The sequence below is a fragment of the Pygocentrus nattereri genome, chromosome 9 (genome assembly GCF_015220715.1).
Source record: "Pygocentrus nattereri isolate fPygNat1 chromosome 9, fPygNat1.pri, whole genome shotgun sequence".
Lineage (NCBI taxonomy): Eukaryota > Metazoa > Chordata > Actinopteri > Characiformes > Serrasalmidae > Pygocentrus > Pygocentrus nattereri.
The window spans coordinates 28,228,957-28,250,413 of NC_051219.1; the positions used below are offsets into that span (position 1 = coordinate 28,228,957).

At 38.5% G+C, this 21,457-nt stretch overlaps 2 protein-coding genes across 4 annotated transcripts in view; one reads left to right on the forward strand and one right to left on the reverse strand.

Annotated features, from left to right (window-relative positions):
• The first annotated feature begins 1,643 nt into the window (after window positions 1-1,643).
• On the forward strand, window positions 1,644-11,720 carry ptpdc1b (protein tyrosine phosphatase domain containing 1b). Of its 3 annotated transcripts, XR_005130761.1 has the most exons (11): window positions 1,644-1,968; window positions 2,081-2,171; window positions 3,057-3,228; window positions 4,124-4,204; window positions 4,305-4,423; window positions 5,671-5,808; window positions 6,634-7,715; window positions 9,531-9,713; window positions 10,473-10,583; window positions 10,780-10,955; window positions 11,022-11,720. XR_005130761.1 is itself a non-coding variant. In XM_017698252.2 (10 exons), exons 2-10 carry the CDS (start codon window positions 2,162-2,164, stop codon window positions 10,888-10,890), a joined length of 2,007 nt encoding a protein of 668 aa, XP_017553741.1. In that variant the 5' UTR covers window positions 1,644-1,968; window positions 2,081-2,161; the 3' UTR covers window positions 10,891-11,720. The 3 variants fall into 3 exon arrangements, 2 of the variants coding, with proteins under 2 accessions (XP_017553741.1, XP_017553742.1); XM_017698252.2 differs by having other exon boundaries at window positions 10,780-11,720; XM_017698253.2 differs by having other exon boundaries at window positions 2,096-2,171; window positions 10,780-11,720.
• fbxw12 (F-box and WD repeat domain containing 12) overlaps window positions 11,528-21,457 on the reverse strand; it is a 12,901-nt gene continuing 2,971 nt past the window's right edge. The window contains exons 4-10 of the mRNA XM_017698254.2: window positions 19,942-20,063; window positions 19,640-19,846; window positions 17,935-18,099; window positions 16,233-16,443; window positions 14,525-14,706; window positions 14,302-14,432; window positions 11,528-12,010 (exon numbers count right to left, since the gene is read on the reverse strand). Of these exons, the coding sequence (XP_017553743.1) occupies window positions 11,911-12,010; window positions 14,302-14,432; window positions 14,525-14,706; window positions 16,233-16,443; window positions 17,935-18,099; window positions 19,640-19,846; window positions 19,942-20,063 (1,118 nt within the window). The 3' untranslated portion in view covers window positions 11,528-11,910. The remainder of the gene's footprint in view (window positions 12,011-14,301; window positions 14,433-14,524; window positions 14,707-16,232; window positions 16,444-17,934; window positions 18,100-19,639; window positions 19,847-19,941; window positions 20,064-21,457) is intronic.

A 21,457-nucleotide genomic window follows, 5' to 3' on the forward strand; every position in this document is an offset into this window, starting at 1 on the left:
GGTGGTAGGGGCAAGGGGTGAAATGGGACTGGGCCTTAGACTTTAGATTCCTACTGTGTGTTTTCTGCTTTTATCTTAACACTGAAAATGATGAACGTATTTAATGAAGAGTGATCTCTGATATTTGTACTGTACTGTAATCTATATATGTGGTGTAAGAAGGCTTTAGGCGTCTTCTTGGCTAAGTACAGTAGCTCATCTTACCGATTAAAGAATCTAAAGCCTTCAGTAATCCTGACTCCTATTACTATTTATGTAACATTACTGTTATTGTAGTCTTGCCTGGCTCATCTGCCTGAATTATTCTTCCTCAGTCTGCAGCTGCAGCCCTTAAAATATACACTGCCCTCACAATGCTTCTGAATGTAGCATGTGTTCAGGTGTTAGCCTCTACGTTACTGGGCTTATTACATCATAAGATTTATAATTGAGGAATTTTATAGAAAACGGTGCAAAGTGAGGACTGGAAGCCTGGAGCATGTGAGAGACTCAAATGCTACTTTCTAGAGCAGTTTTTCTTATTTTCTAACGTGTTATCTTCCTTTTTTATTTATTTCCCCCAAAATCCTATTCCTGTTGTTTCAAATGTTTATTTTACCTGCACCTTTAAATATGCATGTGGATATAAATATCATAATTTTCCTTAATTAATGTACTAATATGTTTATTACAGCTACTGACATGTCATGGTGACTTTTAGTGCGTCAGTCTCAGGAAGGTATTTCCTGCTAATTGCACTCTGTTTTAATCAGATTTGCTGTAAGTAAGCCGATGGCTGTCCTAAGCTTAACGCACACTTCTTGGCTGTCACTCTCAGCAGTGCATTGCTGTGAAGCGTGAACTCAGTCATGATTACAGATTGCTGTACAGATAGTTGTAGTTGCTGACCATTCAAGGGCCATATCAGGAGATTCTGCAGCTGCAGGTGTCACACAGCAATGAGGACAACAGTTGAAAGACCCAACTAGTGCTGACACCGACCTGGCCGTCCTGCCTGGGGTCAATATAAATCTTTTAAGCGAGTTTAACTGCCCGTGAGAGTGCGTCAGATGACGCTTTATTTAATTGAATTGAATAGTTTCCGAAAGAACAGGTTTGCGTCAAGCCAGGCTGGACCTCAGTGTAACTTTGATGTAACAGTGTAACTCAATGTAACTCACTATAACTTGATGTAATGCGATATAGCTCTGCGTATCTCAGTGTAACTCACTGTAACCTGATGTGATATAGCTTGATGTATCTCAGCGTAACTTGGTGTAAAAATATAATTTAGTGTAACTTATACTCTGTTACATTAGATATTAGTCACTCGATGTAACTTGATGTAACAAGGTGCTGCTTCTATGTAGAGCCATGAATTCTCTGAGCATTTGGAGCTTGTAAAGTGTGTCAGGAATCAGTCAATAACAGTATTGATATGAACACAGATGACTCTAAAAATGAAACTTTAGCCATTTCATGCAAATTGAAATGAGAAATGAAAGGTGTCTTTTGAGAAATGTGAATCATAAGGAATAACTCAGTGTGATTTTGATCCTGTCGTTCTTGCTGAGAACTGTTTCTTGTGCTATTTCAGGCGTAATTGGATTAGTGGGTTAAACCAGGAGTCAGAAATAGCGGCCTCATTTGTCGTTCCCCACTTCAAGAGTGTTATACATTGATCATCTTTGCAGTTTGCCTAGATTACTTGTGTATGCTTGAAACAGTATAGAAATGTACTTGTGATTACATGTAAAGGTGAAAAATGTGGCTTTGAGCTCCATACAGGAGGAGGTGACTGTACCATGGACTATCTGATCAACTGCTGACCAGTTGGGACAGTTTGGGCTGTTTTTCTTGCTAGACTGAGGATTCTCAAGGATTATATCATTGTGGACTAAATCATTCTTTTGAGGTTCATGCACCAGACCCATGTACCGTTGGTGTCTGCAAATACAGATGTACAGGATACTCACCTTGGTTTTACAGGTAAAGACGTTTGGTCGTTCATTTTCTAAATGTGCCTCTATTCAATCTCCTTTACCTCAGTAGGAAATCTTACTGACTTGTTTTCTTGTCATTTATGTATTCTTCATTTTAGATTTTTCACTCACAGGCATTATAATGGAGGTGGGAGTCAGTCTGCTTCATTTCCAAAACTGCAGATGTCCACTCCACTAACATGGAGTCTGGTAAGAGAATGAAAAGGAATCCAGTTAAATTTATTTGGCAATGTAACACAAATGTTAAAATACAGTACTGTGCAAAAGACCACTGTTCATTTATTTAATTATCTGGGGGAAAAGGGCATTAAGTGCAAGTTTTAAATGTTTCAATGTCAAGAAAAAAGGCAAAAAAGATACATTTAACAGCCTTAACAACCAAATGTGATATCAGTTTTTTAGTGTTTAGGGTGCCCACTGTTTGTCTCTATCACAGCTCCCATTGTTCTCTATCTGCAGCAATATTTTTCCAAATATATCTCCAAAGTTCAGTCCCAGAAGTTGGTTGCATTTTCTGCTTCGCATTGTCTAAATATTCACAATGACAAATTTAAACTCATGTCAAATGTCCAGTTTTTAATATTCTAGTCCAAATTGTGTTCTGTTTTCCGTACATATCCTTTCAGACTCATAGCTCTAAGTTATCTTCTCACACTGAAAGGATGAACAGAAACAGATCTTCAAACAGATTTTCAGATCTGAAGCAGCTTGATTTTTCCTCCCTCTGAAAGATGAAAGCTTTAAGTGCTGTTTATCTGAGGGGGACAGTTTTGGTGTCTAACAGGTCTTCTAGGTGGTTGTTAGGAGTCTCATTGTCCTTAGAACTGTCTCCTCACAAATGAATACCTTGTACTTAGTGGCTGTTTTGATTGGAAATGGCATCAGTGAAGGGTGCTTTGTGACATTGCAGAGTACAGTATTCTTTTTGGATTCTTAGAATCTTGAAAACCAATCTAGCACACAGCATGACAGATTAAAGTACTGTATCTGCATGTGGACTTTAGAAGTGTTGTCCATGGTCCTCAAAGTGGTCCTAATTATGCACATGATAAATCCCCCGTTCACTTTGTGCAGTGAGAGCCATGATGGCCACAGCAAAGTACACCCTGGTTGGAGAGACGCTGCGCTATGTCATCCCCAGCCACATGCAGTGCTCCATTGGATGTGGAGGGCGCGCATGCAAGTATGAAGACCCATCTCGGTGGAGTGAAGACAAACAGGCCATCAAAGGGCTCTACTCCTCCTGGTAAACTCAGTTAACCATGCTGCATCCTCCAAACATTTTACATAACTGCACAAATTCTTCTGTTTAAAGTTTGGAATGCTTTAGTCATTACTTCTTCGCTATACAGCTAGAATGCTCAAGACTGAAAAGATGTTAAAAGTAAAAGTTCAATGAAAAACTTGAAACAATATTCTCCTCATCCCAAATGTAGCTGTCAGTAAATGAGCCAAAAGTACATCACATAGCTAAAAACAGCATCCATCTGGAATCCTGTGTCTAATTGTCCATTTAATGTCATGCAATGTCAGAAACCACAAAAGCAATTCAGTTTAAAGTGGCCTAAAACTAGCAAGCAATCATTTTTGTGGTTTTATCTATCACTTTAGCATCCAGCAGCATGCATTTCACAAACACGTCATACCATCTGGAATCCAATGATGAAATACTGACCGCTAGCATGACCATTGATGTAGTGCCTAAGAAACACAGACATTGCTTCCTTCTGTGTGAGTCAGCTAGCAGAACAAAATTCAAACCACCTGCATTCAACCATCCACCCAAAAAATCTGTGTAGTTCTTAATTGGCTCCTCCTATTTTCAAGATACATCATCAGAAGGGGGTTTTCCTCATCTGTAAGAGGGAAACAGGCAAGTAGGTGTTTTATAACAGCTGCAGTGACGATTAACTGTTTCACTTTTTGTTTATTTTTTATTTGTCACTTTAATATTACTTAACTCTAAATAGTTTTAAGCAAGACATTAAACAATTAGCCTCATTTCATTTTCACTATTTTAGTCTACAAATGCAGTGCTGAGACAGTCATTTACATCAGTAACTGCATTAAGCTTCATCAGTTTCAGTTGCAGGATTCTTAGCAACAGCTTTGTTAACTTTCCCCCTCTCCTTGTCATTCAGGATCACTGACAACCTGCTTGCAATGGCACGACCTTCCACAGAAATAATAGAAAAATACAACATCATTGAGCAGTTTCAAAAGTAAGACACCATTTTCAGTTCTGGCTTTTCATTTCTGACCAGCTCAGATTCAGGTCAGTGTCAGGGACGTTCTTTTGATTCTGTGTCTTTGCATGTTGAGGTGTGGTTTGAGGACAGTCATAAACCTGCAGCGACCCGGGGAGCATGCCAACTGTGGCAATCCGTTAGAGCCGGACAGTGGCTTCACCTACCGGCCCGAGACATTCATGGAGGCTGGCAGTGAGTGATTAACTACTTATCTGTATTTCTAGATGACCTAACCTGGTAGCCCGTCTAATGGGACTTTATGTGACATGATTTATTAAGAAAGCTGATTTAGAACTATGTTGTTGTAAAAGCAATCCATAGAATAAAAAACCTAAATGTTCCCAGATCTGCTTGTTTATTTATATATTATTTATAAGTGGCGAAGTGGAAAAGTGCATATATTATCTTTAAAACCTATCCAAGGTGTTCAATTGGACTTCAGGGCTATTGTATTTTGTACCTACATTTGTATTGTTGGTGCCTTGATGAACAAACATGTACCTGTCCAGTAGCCTTTTATCTGATAGTGTAAAAGACATGTTGGTCATACTCCACCTGTACGTTTATTTTTCATACTGGACAGACAGTTTTATGCAAATGTTTATGCGCCCCTGCTCAAATGATATGTTTTGTTGATTTATGAAAATAAGTTAACACATGCTCCAACACATTTTAATGCATTTTAATTATTGTTTAATTGCTGAATTTAACATAAGATAAAACAGAAAATGTGGTCTGTGTAAAATGCATTTCAGCAAACAAATAGATATTTAAGCGCTTATATTTGCCAAAAAATGACATATTTAGGTTTGTTCCCTAACCCTAACCCTAACCCTAACTCATTTTCGCTTCAATAAAACACATAATGATGCGCCTGATAATAAAGTGCTGCAAAGCCAAACCAGGTACTGATAATTACAGCTAATTCTGGGCTGCCAAGAGAAGAGATTTAGAAATAAATTATGTGTCAAATCACTATGTATTGTAGTAATATTATTAGTTATTATGTTATTAGTTATTAGTTATTATGTAGTAATATTATTGTAGTTATTGTAATATTAGTGTTTTTCTGAGCAAACAGACACTTACTGACCAGTCAGACAGCTTTTTAAATTTCTCAGGTGCCTAAATCTGTTCCACAGTACTATAAATACAGGTGTACTCAGTCAAAAAAATTCTTGATTTCCCAAAATTCTATTCTACAACATTCTATTCTATTCTATTCTATTGTGTATCATGGTTTGAAATGCATATCAATAGCTGTGATAGTTTTGGTTAACAATACCATTACACTCTGTTCTTCTGCTGTTGTGACAGAAAATATACAAAAAAATAATAAATTATCTGTGCAGTCATAGTAGATACATTGCACTTGTGCCCATGAAGTATATTAATCAGATTATGCAACAACCTATATAACTTTCTTCTGTTTTCTACAGTATACTTTTACAACTTTGGATGGAATGATTATGGTGTGGCCTCTCTCACAACAGTCCTGGATATGGTGAAAGTCATGTGCTTTGCCATTCAAGAGGGTAAAATGGCTGTTCACTGTCATGCAGGCCTTGGAAGAACAGGTATAACTGTGCTTTAAAATCAGTGCATATTCAACTGCCTTGAATGACATGCTTATTATTCTGCATCTAAATGATGAAACTTTCATTCAATGTAGAAACAAGTGAAAATTTACGCAAAAATTATTAATGAGATTCAGTGCGTGAAAGCAAGTGGCAGCCTGCTAGCACCTAATTTACATAGAATTTACATGACATGTCCTAATTTATGCAGATATTTCTGTAGGGAGCCAATTAAATGACAGCATTCAGAGGCTTTCGAAAGAGTTTGAGGTTAAGCAGTGAGTGCACTGCCCCCTCTACTAAACGAACTGTGGAGTCAAACGGTGGAGTCAGTAGTAGAAAACAAATGCACAATGTAATGGCTTTGAATAAAACATGGAATAGTTGCAGCATTTTTTATACCAATATGCATGTAAAAATACGTAAACCCATGATTGCCATGTAAACAAATTATTTGTATCATTGAAATTTTCCATTTTTTTCAAGTTGTTGAACATTTACTCTCAAACGTACACACAACCCCACCAGATGTGAGTTTGGTTGTACAGATAAGCCAAAGATGAAATTGATGAATTACAAATATGATGGTGAAATGTTATTTGATTGTATGCAACTTAGATGAATAAGGGCCATTGTATGTCATAGGAGAACTGTATAACATTTCTTTTCACATTTTAAAAATGGTAGACTTTTACATTGTGTGAACATTGCAGAGATACAGGGTTTTCTTATAACTACAACAATGTGAATATTTCCTGCATGCAACAATTATACTTTATATAAGTATTAATAAGACCATCATAATTAGACTGACTTGTCCCACAGGTGTGTTATTAGCCTGCTTCTTGGTGTTCACCTCCCGGATGACCGCAGAACAGGCCATTTTATTTGTGCGATCTAAGCGGCCAAATTCTATCCAAACTAGAGGACAGTTGGTATGTGTCAGGCAATTTGCCCAATTCCTGGTTCCTCTGAGGAACCTCTTTGCCCATGCTGAGCCTAGAGCCAGCCCTGTCACCCTTTCCCAGTACCTCATTCGCCAGAAGCATATACTGCATGGTTATGAAGCTCGGCAGTTGAGGTACATGCCAAAGCTTGTCCTTCTCATCTGCAAACTCTTACTGGACATTGCGGACAACCGGCAGGTTATCGAGGAGGATATTCTTGAGGTCCCTGATGTCACATCTGAGGACGATAGCTCTGGTTCCTTTACCCCAGTGCCGCAGTTTGTCCACCCCATAATTGCTGGAGGGCTCACTATGATCCAGCCACGGCTTCCTGGTCTACCTGTGAACCCTAGAGATGCATCTCAGCCACCTCTTCACTATGCCCGCAAGAGCATTAGCTACAGTGACTCAGACCTTCGTAGGCTGGCTGACACACTAAACCTCTCTGGGAACCCTTTGGCTATTTTAGCCAGTGTTACCCAGGCCAATACTGTTGGGAAGGATGCGCCCCAGAGCAACTTGCTCCAACAGGACAGTGCCAATCCTCATGGAAGTCTAAAAGATTTGGCAACCTACGGTTCCTGCAGTAGCCTCTGGGAACTGAAGACAATGAAGGACCAGAAGGAGGGATGTGCACTGCTGAACACCCGACGGCAATCTGTCCTGCAGCGCAGCCAGTCTCTTGGGGTATCTGACCATTCAGAGAAGCGGAGTAGCTTCGCCATGCTATTGGCATGGAAGAAAGATACCAAAGAAAGTGGTGGTTGTGAAGAAACCAAAAACGGTCAGGTGAATCACACCAGGGATGAAGAATCAGAACGACTGTCTGAGATTCCCTTCATCACCATCCAATCAGAGTTGTCTCTGGAGGCTCGGCGCTTGCTGGTGGCTCAGTCACTGGCAGTGGACCTCTACAAGGATGGGAAAGAGGAACACATCCAGAAGGTTTCTGAGTGGCAGGTAGGAAATACCAGCAACAAAAACAAAAAAATATAGATACTTACCTTAAGCAGTGGTCACGACCCTCTTGGAGTTTATCTTCTTGCAGAGTGCAAGGTCAAGGTCTTATGAAGCAATTCAAGAAGTACAGTGACCAGATGTGGAAGATTAGACTCTGTATGAAGGTAGATCTCCGGGGCCAGGGTTGGTGACCAGTGCCTTGAAGTTTATATTTTAAACTAGGGGCTTACAGCCATGCTCCTGGTGTAATCCTGCCCTACACATCTCAGTCCTTTCCCTGCTTTAACACCTAATCCAACTCATCAGCTCATTAGCAAGTACTTCCTGTTGAACTAGATCAGTTAGAGCAGGGCACACGATAAAAAATGTAGGACCACGCTTAGGAACAAGTGCCATCGTAGTTTTTACTATGGATGCACATTGATATCAGTATCAACAGGTAACTGCTTAGAAATTATCTGCTTTGGGCAGATATTAGATTTGACTGATACATCAAAGCAGCTTCCGTTTATGTGTTTATTGTCTTGTGACAGAGCAGAATGTTTAGGTGATGCTGATTTACTGTGCCAAAATATCTGCTTTTTATTCACTTCACTGCAATTGAAACTCTATAGAAATAAATGTAATGCTGATCCAGATAAATGTAGTTTCATGATGAATGGACAAAAAGAAACGACCCAAAAAAAAGTAATTCCATTGACTTACAGGGTTTTCTTCTTACAACAGTGATATAGTTAACAGACAATTCCACAGAAGCTTCAATAATGAAATATCAAATTATTCAGCATTTAGGGCCTTTATCGCAGCTTCCTTTCTATTCAGGAGACTTGCTTTGAATTTCTCAAGGAAATCTGTAGGGATTTTTTCCACACCTCCATAGTTCAGTCTAAGATCTTAGGTTAGTCCCAAACACATTTATTGTGTTTATTGATGCTGATGTCTGGACTTTGAGGTGGACATTGTTCTGAGAACACCAGCAGCTTCATTGTTCATCAGTTTGGTGAGGTTCATTCTCTTGTTGTAGGATAAATTTGTTCCTAAACGTTTTCTGGAGTGTGTTGTGTGATGTATTAAAATTAGTTTAGCTCTAATCAACATTCATGTTGACTTCTTAAAAAAACAATCAACTCCAGATGTTGTTCTACAACCTTCTAACCCAACCTTCGCCCCAACAAATTTATCAGTTCATTAAACCTTACTTCATATCTCAGACGTCCAATTTTCTGAGAACTTCGGCTGGAGTTCTGGGCAGCTTCTACCTGTAGCTAGAAGGCCAGACCCCCTCATAGCTGTAGTAGGACTGATGTAGGACTGAGGGACAAGGAGGAGATGGGGTGGTGGTAAGGATTGCGAACACTTTGGGGAACAGAAGGTAGGGATGTGAATTTATAGGGCGTTAGATTAGAATAAGGATGGGTTTCAGGCATGTTCCTCCACCCAAACTACAGTTATGACTACAGAATACCCAAGCTGCAATTCTTGGTAAAATGCACTTTTCACATTTCTCATGTTCAAAAAAAAAAAAAACAGATGCTCTCTGGAGTTGGGTTTTAGAAAGCATAATAAACATATATATGGTATATTCCAAGTGAGGCTAGAGATAAAGCCATTATTTCAGTGTATATTCTTGTTTTTAATCTGTTAACTTCAACAAAAGCTTTAACTTCAGCTTTGGATTGTTCTACAGGTAGAATTATATCAGCAACTCACAAAGATTCTGATTAATGAAAAAAAAATTATATATAAAAAAAGAGTAATAAAACATGCCATCTAATGAAAGAATATAAAGCAGGCATATGTTGTGTGGCCCTGCAGACGGATCTGAATCATCAGGGAGCATGGGAGCGGCTGTGTCTGGAGCGGGACCCTTTCGTTCTCACAGGAATACTGTGGTCCTGGTTGGAGCAGCTAAAGGAGTCCATCATCTCACCTAAAGACATCCAAGCCCTCGACCAGCCCAACCCAGACCCAAAGACTGTCCTCAATTCACTCAATCGGGTGGGACACATACTCTAGTTCATTCTGTAACAGGCTAAATTAGAAGCATCACCTCTGTAAAGTTATGAAGTGCAAAAGTATAATTCAGTCAACAAAACTGATTTGCTTAATATTGTTGATTGTTATTACTGTATAATTAAAGCCCATTAAAACAGCCCAATGAAAGCTAGTGTGACCAGAACTATACTCATGATATACTTATCATATACTAACCTAAAGTAGATGACAAAATTGCTCATTGTTAGGCATGTCAACATATTTGAGAACAGCCTTCTATTTCTGAAAAAATAAATAATGTGCAAACACAGGTCAGTCAGAGTGGTTTGATGCACAAAGCACAATTCTAGAGAAACATACTCAGTCAAAATTTTTCAAAGTGGAACAAGATGTCTGAGAAAAATCAATACCTTTAAAGGCTCCTACAGAAATATATAACCTGAAATGCTTATGAATTGCCTGATGCCTGAGACTCTGTAGTAAAAATGCATTTTCAACACATTACATATATAAACTCAGAAGACGTCTAGGTTCACTGGTGGTTCAAGAAAGTAAATAAAATGGCTATATTTGTGTCGTAGACATTGTGACCACCTGGTTCTTATAACCACCACTGTAATCTGAGGCAGTACGTTTCTGTACAATGAACTATTTCACATCTAATCACTCTGACTTTGTTTACATTTCAACTATTAAATTGTGCAGATGTTTTTTTTTAAATTAGGGAATGAATTAACAGAATTAACATGTGTCTACTTTCAGGCTCCTAGAGAAATACTCACATGCATACTGGACTGCTTTGCTCATCTACTGGTAATACCTGAAGAGGTGGAGAATGCATTTGTTGAGCGAATAATAAGGGCTTTTACAAAGGTACATATTACTATTTATATTGAATCTAATTTTTATTTTTCTGCTTCAATTCAACACGGCAGCTGTCCTTTACACTGTGTGAAAATTTCATGACGAAGGGATCAACAGAAAAGCAACTTGACTTGACTTGAACTTTTTTTTGTACATTATTTAGAACATTTGTACATATTCACGTATGGGAACATTGTCTTTCCAGATAAAAAATGTGAGCGGTGGTGAGGACGTCTATGAAATAATGACAAGAGTCCTTAAGCGTGTTTTACGAGACATGAGGAGCACCGCCATGGAAGAGACCCAACAGCTATAGCAGTGGTAGCGATTCCACTTAATAGTCTGCTGAGTGCCTCTTTATTCAGGTGTGTTTCTTCTATTCACACACACACACACACACACACACACACACACACACACACACACACACACACACACACACACACACACACACACACACACACACACACACACACACACACACACACACACACAGCCGCTTTTTCTCCTGGGTTGCTGGAGTTGCTAGAACCTATCCCAGAGGTCATTGGGTGGAAGACAGGAAACACCTTGGACAGGCCACCAGTCCATCACAGGCAGACGCAAAGACATACACATTCACACCTAGGACTTATTTAGAATCTCCAGGTGGCCTGACTGCATGTCTTTGGACTGTGGGAGGAAAGGGGAGCACCTGGAGGAAACCCATGGAGACAAGGGGAGAACATGCAAACTCTACACAGAAGGGACCCTGGTCAACCGGCTGGGGAATCGAACCCAGGCCCTTCTTGCTCTGAGACCCACATTTTAATGACAAAATCATAAGCATTATGTGCCATGGCAGTTTAACTTGAATAATGTTGCAATGCTCATTACATTTTTGTACCACATTTGTTAATATGCTTTCACTGTCTGTAATGGAGAATGAAGAATTTAATTCTAAAGAGATGGAATGGTTTGTATTATAGATTTTATTGCTGAAATATTAACAGTTAGTGACATGGTTAAGGCATACGCAAACAGCAAGATACCTCTGACATTTGTCCCTTTAAGAGCCTTAAGAAGTAACACATGTAAATTGCTATAACAGCATAACTGGTTTATTGCATCAGCAAATATAAATGTAACTCTCAAATATAAATAAAGCATGTTAATGCAAAAGAAGAGAAATCCAAAGTGTATTAAAATAATAAAGACCATAATTCTGTAAGTGCCACCAGATAAACCCACACTCAGCTCCAAATCAGTGTGAAAACCGTCAGGCTCGAGAGAAACAGTGGTAATGAATGTTCTGCTCTTACTAGTGCTGCCTTTTGAAATTCAAAAGTGGATTTGGTCAAGAATTAAAAACGTAAGCCTTCAGTGCATCCTTCCCATCCACGGACTCCACTGAGGCAACTATACTTGCATAATCGCACGTCACCTGGGTGAATCCTCTGTGGAAAGAAACAAAACATGTTAAACTATACACACTTAAAAAAAGATGGTTCTTCAAAAGGTTCTTTAGCAAAGAAAATAGTTCTATGTAGAACCACAAACACTAAATAACTTTGCATGGTGAAAGCTTCTTCAGATTGATAGGGAATGTGCTGTGATGGTTCTATATAGAACCTTTTGGAAAAGGGTTCTATGTACCATCCAAAATGGGTTCAGCTATTGTTATGATGTCAAGCTTGTACGAATAGAAGAACACATTCTGGTGCTGCAGAGAAACTTTTTCAAAAAGGTTCTATATAATCGTATTCAACACGTTCTTCATCAAGAAGATGAATGAGGAACCATTTTACTATGCAATCTGCCAAATACTGATGCAACAACATAACCAAGCTTGGTAGCGAACTTTCTTTTGTACACTGTTAGTAATAAAGGTTCAGTGCAGGTACATTTTTCGTTCGTCAAGATACAAACAATGTAAACGCAGAGCAAAATTTACACCAGTGGTTTTAAGGTCCAATTGTGTACCTTAAGTTTATCTAGGTGAAAAGTACAAATTCATACCCTAACTTAATGTTTTAAAACAAAACACTAACATAAAAATCCTGGAGATGAGATGGGGTGTGTAGAGTCAATACAACTTTACAGTACAACAATAATCTCAGTGGATTATGGTACAACTACTTTCCCTGACTAAAGGTGCTGAGATGTAACCTTGAGGGCCCCACCCCAGTGACAGTTCTGAGAGTGTAGTGACTCTAAACAAATATCAGTCTCATAAGGTTGCCAGTGTTCTCTAAAGTTTGTAAACAGTAGCTACAAATAAACATAGCAGACACTCTTATGCTTGTGGATATATTTTGGTTTTTCTATCTGAATTTACATACCCAAATTATGAGGCAAATTATTCAGTAACTGCATGAAATAAATGTAAAGGTTTTTTTTTTTATACAATCTCACCTCAAATTAACAGAAAATGTTATGATCATAAACATATTACTATATGCTTACAATTTACAGCTGAAAGCCAAAAAAGACTCTTTTTGTAGTTTATAAATGTGTAAAATATAATGCATTTTATAAAAATAATTTTTACAGAGCAGATCACGGAAGAGACGCCATCTGAGATTCAGCTTATAGCTCAGATTTATGGAAAATGGTTCGACTTTCAGTAGAAAAAAAATGGTGAGTTCAGCTTCTTCTACTTTTAGGGTTTAAAATTACATTACCCATCTATATGACTGGAAAGAATATGATGAAGAGCTGTGGTTCCAGAGCTTAAAAAGTAAGAAAAGACTGTTCTTAAAAGGTTCTTTAGTAAAGGGAACCAATATAGAGCCAATTTATGATCAAATGGTTCTTTGCATGGTGAAATAGTACTGCAGACTGATGGAGAATGGGTTGTATATGGTTCTACATAGCACCAAAAAGGGTTCCTCTATGGTTCCATGATCTATATAGAACCATACACAAGCATCTGAATTAAAATTAAAGTACCCTCTATTCATGCAAAGGGTTCTTTGATCGATTCTCATTTTTATGAGAAATCATAAGACATTTAGCATAGAGAGACCTAAAAATCTATGAAACCTTCACACAACGCTGTTATATTTTTATGTTACTACGTACTGCAGGAACATATGCTGTTAGAGTTATAGACAGATTCCAGAAGGCTCTATTTCCAAACATCACAGCAAGTGCAACTCTGACCCACATTCCAGCATACTAGATACACATGCAAAGAGCAGAACAGCATTCCAATGTCCTCTACAGTGACAAATAAAAGAAAGCTCTTTATACATAATGAGTTTCTCTTTAAGCGAGAGTTATTTAAAAAAAACATCATGACCATAATCACAGCCATGATTATTATTATTCTTCATGTTAACGTGAACGTGAATGTTCAACCTGAAAAGTGAAAAAACAAAAAAACAAAAAAAAAAAAAACAAACACAACATACAGTCGTAGACAAAAGTTTGAACACATGCTTTATTCATTTTCTAAGTGTAAATAAGTTAACACATCCTGTATAGCCAACAAACATATGGCATTTTTTCTGCAAAGTGCACAGTTTCTGTTTATTTGCTGAGTGTAATATATTGAAAAAATAAACAAGTATAAAATGTGCCTTTACTTTTGCACAGGCATCATTCTATGTTTTATATTATAGGTTAAATTCAGCAAATGAATGGTAATTCTACATTTAAATGTTCCCTGTAGTGACTGTGTTCACTTATTTAGGGCCATTGTGTGGTCAGAGCTGACTGCTGTGTAATGTCAGTAATACTGTACCTGGACATTGTGTGGGAGCCTCCTAGCAGGTGGTACTGGCTTTCGAGGGTCAGGCCTTTATCTCGGTCATTTCTCCATGTCAGTACTCTTAAAGACAAGTCACGAGATGCAGTGACCACCCGGAAGTTATCCTGCAAAATCAGGACAGTTGTAAATCCATTTGCTTTGTAACCTGATGCATATCGTGAGGTGAATGGTGAAGTCGACTTGAGCATGAGCTCACCACGCAGAGTGACACTATGGGCTGCAAATGGTCCTTAAAGTTAGCGATGAGGGCTCCTTTAAGGGTGTAGACCTTCAGATCGTTGCCATCTGTAACCAGAATGGTGCTGTTCCCTTTAGCTTGGAGAATCATGTCCGAATGCGAATGGCTTAAATCTAGTTTAAAAGACTCGACTTGCTGAGCTGAAACAGAACATCAAAACAATAAATAGGGCTCAGATACAAATTCACAATGATGCAGTCTTCATTTATGGTTGTTAAATACCCTCACTAACTGTAAAAAAATGGCTTTAGACTGTCTAAAGTGAAATTTCAATCAAAAATCAAATGTTTACAGTTTTGAAGTCAATTAGCCAAGACAGACATCAGCCAAGTTTGGTGTTTGAATTTTGCTTTTTTTTCCTAGTTTTGCATTGGCAAAATATAGTTGTCTCTGGAAAAATTACATGGACCCTTCAATCATGCAAAGTGTTCTTTGAGTGTTCATACACTCACCGGCCACTTTATTAGGTACACCTTGCTAGTAAAAGGCTGGACCCCCTTTTGCCTTCAGAACTGCCTTAATTCTTCGTGGCAGACTTTCAACAAGGTGTTGGAAACATTCCTCAGAGATTTTGGTTACTTATTTGAGTTACTGTTGCCTTTCTATCATCTCGAACCAGTCTGCCCATTCTCCTCTGACCTCCCACATCAACAAGGCATTTTCGTCCACACAACTGCCGCTCACTGGATATTTTCTCTTTTTCGGACCATTCTCTGTAAACCCTAGAGATGGTTGTGCGTGAAAATCCCAGTAGATCAGCAGTTTCTGAAATACTCAGACCAGCCCGTCTGGCACCAACAACCACGCCATGTTCAAAGTCACTTAAATCACCTTTCTTCCCCATTCTGATGCTCGGTTTGCACTTCAGCAAGTTGTCTTGACCACCTTGACCACTGAGTTGCGGCCATGCGATTGGCTGATTAGCTATTTGTGTTAACAAGCAGTTGAACAGGTGTACTACCTAATAAAGTGGCCAGTGCGTGTAGTTCTATATAGAACCGTTTTCATTAAAGAACTCTTGAAAAATAATATTTTTTAAGTGTGCATGTTTCAAAAGAAACTTAAATGTAAAAACATATCAGTCCCTTTTTTGGGGCATAAATAACGCTTGTCTGTCACAATCAAAGCAATAATAATGAACTTTTCTAATCATCTTCATGATTGGTTTGTGAACTTGTATTTAACCAATCAGGCTGCAAAAAACTCTCCAAATACAAAATCAAAAGCATCTCACTCTTATTTAATTGTCTGTCTGCTGTTACTAGCAGCAGCTGGTACTGCAGGAAGGACATAAGCAGACATTAAAACAGATTGCAGATTACGCAGACAACACAGTGCTGACGTGCTGCGAGAAGAAGAGAACAGCATGCTCTGATGTTGAATTCCCTCATTTGGTGTGGAACACCATAAAAATGCTTTCTCACCACTAGCAAACTGAACCAGGGTTCACATGGATAGAGTACAGTTGGAGTGTTCACACCTGACAAAAATTAAACGAGCTAAAGAAAAGATCTGCACCAAACAAGGAAGCTGTGAAAGCATCCTAAGTGTCCATTAGCCTTGTAGTAGCTACAGTGCAAAATTAAAGAACATGTGACACCACACATCTGGGCTGTGCTGATGAACACAGAACCTCAGTCTCACTGCTGTAAGGTGACAGGCCTACCCTGTGGCTCCTCCTTGTATTTCGACTTCTTCAAGCTTAAATCGAAGACGGTGAGTGCTTTCTGGTTGCCCAGGCCTTCGCTGTGGATTACAGCCAGTCGAGCAGGCTGAGAGGGGAGAAACACTGCTGCGCTGCAGCCGCTGACCGGTAGATTTAGACACACTGTATCCTCATCCTTTACAGGGCAACAGACACTCTGACTCCAGAACACCTGACAGCAGAAAAACAGTTATTTACCCCACTCACAGATGCTAATATATTACCATATATACATCAATTACTCAACTCAAAAGATTATAGATGGGACACAGAGGTGTGAAATTTTCACAGACACAGATGATTCTAAGTACTGAACTACTAGCATGTGTTTTAATATGACACTAGCTGTATATAATAAAGCCCCAAATCCTACTCTGAATTTACTTTTTACACAGCACTGTGAAAAACCCCCAGACCACCTTTCATTTATTTCATTTACAGTCAAAATGGCCATTTCCTTCTTTCTGAAGAGATCAGGTATGAGAGATCTACTTGATAAGACCTCCTTGCATATAGGAAGAGGAAAGTCAGTGGAAGATCATTGCAAACCATGAACTTCCAAGATACAGAGTAAATGTGACTCTTAATAACAGTGAAAGACCTGGTAGACACCAAAACTACCCCCATCAGATAAACAGCACTCAAAGCTCTCATCTTTGACAGAGAGGAGAAAATCAAGCTGCTTCAGATCTGAAAACATCCACAGGTGTTTCTGTCCATCCTTCCACTGTGAGAAGACAACTCAGCGTTATGGGTCTGAAAGGATGTCGAGCTGTCAAGAAGCCCTTATTGAGTAGGAAAAAGGAGGACATTTGCAAATCATATTAAGAAGCTGCTGGCATGGCAGGTCCAGACCTCAACATCACTGAATGAGTTTAGGATTACAAGTGCAACCAACTTCTAAGACTGAAGTTTGGAGGTGTGAAAAAATATCCCTCCAGGTTTCTTTGAGAAACTGAGTCTCCTGAAAAGAATGGAAGCTGTAAAAAAGATAAAGAGTGGACACACTAAATACTGAAAAAAATGATATGTTCAGTTGTTGAGGCTTCTGTGTAATTTTCTGTCAATTATATGTTTTCTACTTTTTCCTGGCTGTTTTGACTGTAAATTAAATCAAAGGAAGTAGGGTCGCTAACTTTATTTCAGTGTTGGACACTAAAAGTCAAGATTTGCTGTATAACGCACTAAGAAAACTTTGTCCAGATGAGAGCATATACACTGCTTTTGTATCATTTCCAAGGTGTGAAGCTGAGCCATGTGTAAGGGATCTGTGTACAGGAATGTCCCCTTCAAACAACAAAGGATGTTTGTTTTAACTCAATGCTTGTGTTAAACAAGATATTTGAAAACAGGGACTTGGAAAGGCATTTTAAGTCGAGGTTACTGAAGTCATTTGGTCAGAGTAGTTCAGAGTAGTATCTGAAATATTTTTGTGGTTGCCATTCAATAATCCTAAAAGTATAAGATAGTCAAGCACCTGTGTCTCTATTAGGATGACATGGGGGAGAAAACATTTCTGAATTTGAACTCTTGGAGACAATATCATCCCAGCTGTGTGGCCTTTAGTGTACCACTGTGGCCAGTTCAAATTAAGACCTTATTAAACCTGTAAGCTGTTAATCATGAGCATGAGTAAAACTAAAGGGCGATGTGACAGGCTTACCTTTGGGCTGAAATCAGAGCTCTCTTTTGAGGCAGTCAGTATCCATTTCTTATCAGGTGATGAGAGAAGAACATTTAGCCTGAATGAGTCACACACCACATGCCTCGATACTTCAGACAGCAGCGGAGAGCTCAGAGCGAGTAGTGAACCCAGAGCAGTTCCCACCTAAAAAAAAAACAAAACAGTGTACAAAGTGACAGACTGCAGCATGAAGCATGTATCAATACCAGTGTTACTGTAACTTAGGTTTCTATTGTATTATTTACATTGCTATTCAAAAGTTTGGAATCAGAAAAATGTACAATTTATATGTTTCTATCTTTTACAAAGTAGATTTAAATATTATAAACTAAAAACCCACTTCCAAAAACATTGGGACCGTAGATAGACTGCAAATGAAAGCTGAAAGTAGTGATTTGACAAGACAAGACAAGAGAATCTGGAACAATGTCTGTGCATAAACGGCAAGGTCAAAAACAAACAAACAAACAAAACCCACAATACTGACCTTTGGACTCTCAGACACTGCATTAAAACAGACATGCTTCTGTAATTAATTGAACCAAATGGGTTTGGGAATATTTCAGAAAACCTCGCCAATAGTCAGTCACTCACTGTATCCACAAATGCAAGATAAGAGTATTCTATGCAAAACACATATCAACAACATTTAGAAACATCTAGAAACTTTAAAAAAAAATTTGTGCTGTGGTCTGATGAGACCACCTATCAGATTATTTATGGAAATAATGGACATCGTGTTCTCGGGGCCAAAAGGACAAGGACCTTCCAGATTGTTACCAGCGTAAAAGTAAAAACACATGCAGACATATTTATATTCAACAAAACAGTAAAGTTAATTTGTTGAAACATGGGGTTGGTAAACAGGTATTTTTAGTTATATGAATTTTCAAAGTTTTTTAGCAAAAAGAAGAAGCGATTAACTGGTAAACTATATATGCTTGTTTCATAGGTTGTCTGCCTTGAGATTTTAGCTGTTTTCAAATACGAGCCATTCTGGATATTGATTTAATTACCACTTCATTCTTGATATTATTCATATCTTGATGATTTTATAATCATCTTGCACTCTGTTTATTCTGAAATGTCTGAATTTATTTTATACCTATACTAAACTCTAAACTAGACTATTATATTAGGATTGATTTATACATGAACTTTTATCGTGATAACAAGTAATGCAATTTCCCTCCGGGCACAGTAAAGTTTTCTTTCTTACTTACTTGCTTGCTTGCTTACTTCCTGACTTTCTTTCCATCTATCCATCTATCTAGTAAACATTGACATCCAAAATTATGCCTACAGGTTTCTTCACAATAGATACAGTAGAGTTAATATTAGATACCAGAGATAGATGATATTAGTGACGGTCAGTGGACGGTCAGCACTCACATAAGAGGCTAAGACATACATATTAGGACAAACAAACAAACAAAAAAATAAATAAATAAAGAAATGCAGTATAAAAGAATTCCCACACTCATATGAGTTAACAAAAGTCACTAACCTCTCATTATTTTAACAGTTCTTTCTCAGTATTTGACCAGGACACAAGTGTTCTTATTTTGGCTTTATTTAGGTTTTTACATTTACTTGATTCAATGTACATTTTAATCAAAGGTATGTACTCAAAGACAAAATAAGACATGAACAGTAGAATTTATAAAATAGTTCTAAAGCTCACCATGAGAAAAGAGCTTCTGTCCATGCTAAAGAAGAGTAGAGTGGACTGAGAGGAGCCAGAGGAATAAGAGGCCAGCTCCTCTCCCGTCTTCCCCTTCCACAGTTTAATTGTTCCAGTACTGTCAGCTGCGCCTACAACACACTGCTGTGGATCTGTGAACATTGCAGTCAACGGGTTCTGACCAGAGCTGGACCAAAGATTAACACCCTGTGAGTGCATTTAACAGTAGGTTAGGATTCTTACTATGGTCATCAAGTTCAAAGATTGAACTAACAAAATAACTAAATAATAAAATACAATGCCTTATGAATGTCCCATGCTTTGACTGTGCCATCACTGGACGCACTGCAGACAATTGGGGCGCTGTTCCAGCTGTTTTGGATGGTGTTGTTTTCCACCAGGTAAGCAATACTAATAACCCTGCCTGAAAGAGTAGATGGAAAGTACAATGAAATTATTAGACATTAATTATGAATTACATTATTCCTAACATTTGTACATGTATATCATCAATGCAGTACAAACAAAACCTTCAATCCCCAAAAGATGTAAGTTTACAGGCTGAGTTAAAATCCACAATATTTAGGGGCAGTCGTGGGCTGGAGGTTAGGGATCTGGCCCTGTGACCGGAAGGTTGCCGGTTCGATCCCCAGGGCCAACAGTCCATAACTGAGGTGTCCTTGAGCAAGACACCTAACTCCCAACTGCTCCCCGTGCACCGTGGATAGGGCTGCCCACCGCTCCGGGCAAGTGTGCTCACTGCCCCTAGTGTGTTTGTTCACTAGTGTGTATGTGGCGTTTCACTTCACGGATGGGTTAAATGCGGAGGTGGAATTTCCCCGGTTGTGGGATCAAAAAAGTATCACTTAACTTAAACCATGGCTAAGATCACAACCACTGAACTCTGTATTACTGTTCCACGGCACGAAAAACACCTCTGCTGCTTTGACTTTAACGCTGACTGCACATAGCACCGAGTGTCCTGATGAAGTAAGAACCTGTTTTTGTTTAAACTGAAGGGCTGAAAATGTATTTTCTCCATTAGGCTGGTCAGCTAGCCAATAGACTAAAACATAGCAAGCATGCTAAACATGCTCCAACATTAATATCACAGGCCTGAATTAAAGTACTTACGGTACGATTAACTGAAAAACCGCAATATAAAAGTCTAAAGAATGTCACCTGAATGGCTTACATACTTCATATGTCCCTGCTTCAGTCAGAAGTAGCACCAAAACCCAGGATGAATCCAAAATGGCTCCCTACTCCTTACCCAAATAGTGTGCTGTGTAACATTATGTTTAGAAATTTTAACTTCTGCTGTGAAGTAATGCACTGCTTGTTGAGTACAAATGGGGATGAATTCCAGATGACCATTTTTAGCAATATTTTGCATTGTTGGATTGCAGGGGTCAGTATTTAAATCTACCTAGGCAGCAAGGAGCCGTTTGAGATTCAGCTCCAGCATGAGAAAAGTGGCGTTGTCAGACTTGCAGAAGGTAATGGTGGTAACTTTGTGACCAAAGAGCACTTATAAACTGATTTTTACATTTTTTTAATGTGCTGTGTTATCATATGTTCACTGTTGTATGAATTTTTTTTTTTTAAATCATGAAATGTTTGTGGTATACAGTGATCACTAACCTACTGTTCTTCTCCTCATTCACTGAAACTCAAAGTTAACAGGTGTAAGTCAGATCTACACTCTTAAAAAGACGGTTCTTCAAGAGTTCTTTAGTAAAGAAAATGGGTCTATAAAGAACCATGAACAGACAAGTAACCCCTTGCATGATTAAAGGGTTCATTGCATCATGAAAG

Bases quoted from the DNA above. Each gene is read 5' to 3' on its own strand.
- ptpdc1b (XM_017698252.2), top strand. The intron at 3,229-4,123 runs GTAAACTCAGTT...CTTGTCATTCAG, and splicing joins AAAGGGCTCTACTCCTCCTG to GATCACTGACAACCTGCTTG. The intron at 7,716-9,530 runs GTAGGAAATACC...GTGGCCCTGCAG, and splicing joins AGAAGGTTTCTGAGTGGCAG to ACGGATCTGAATCATCAGGG.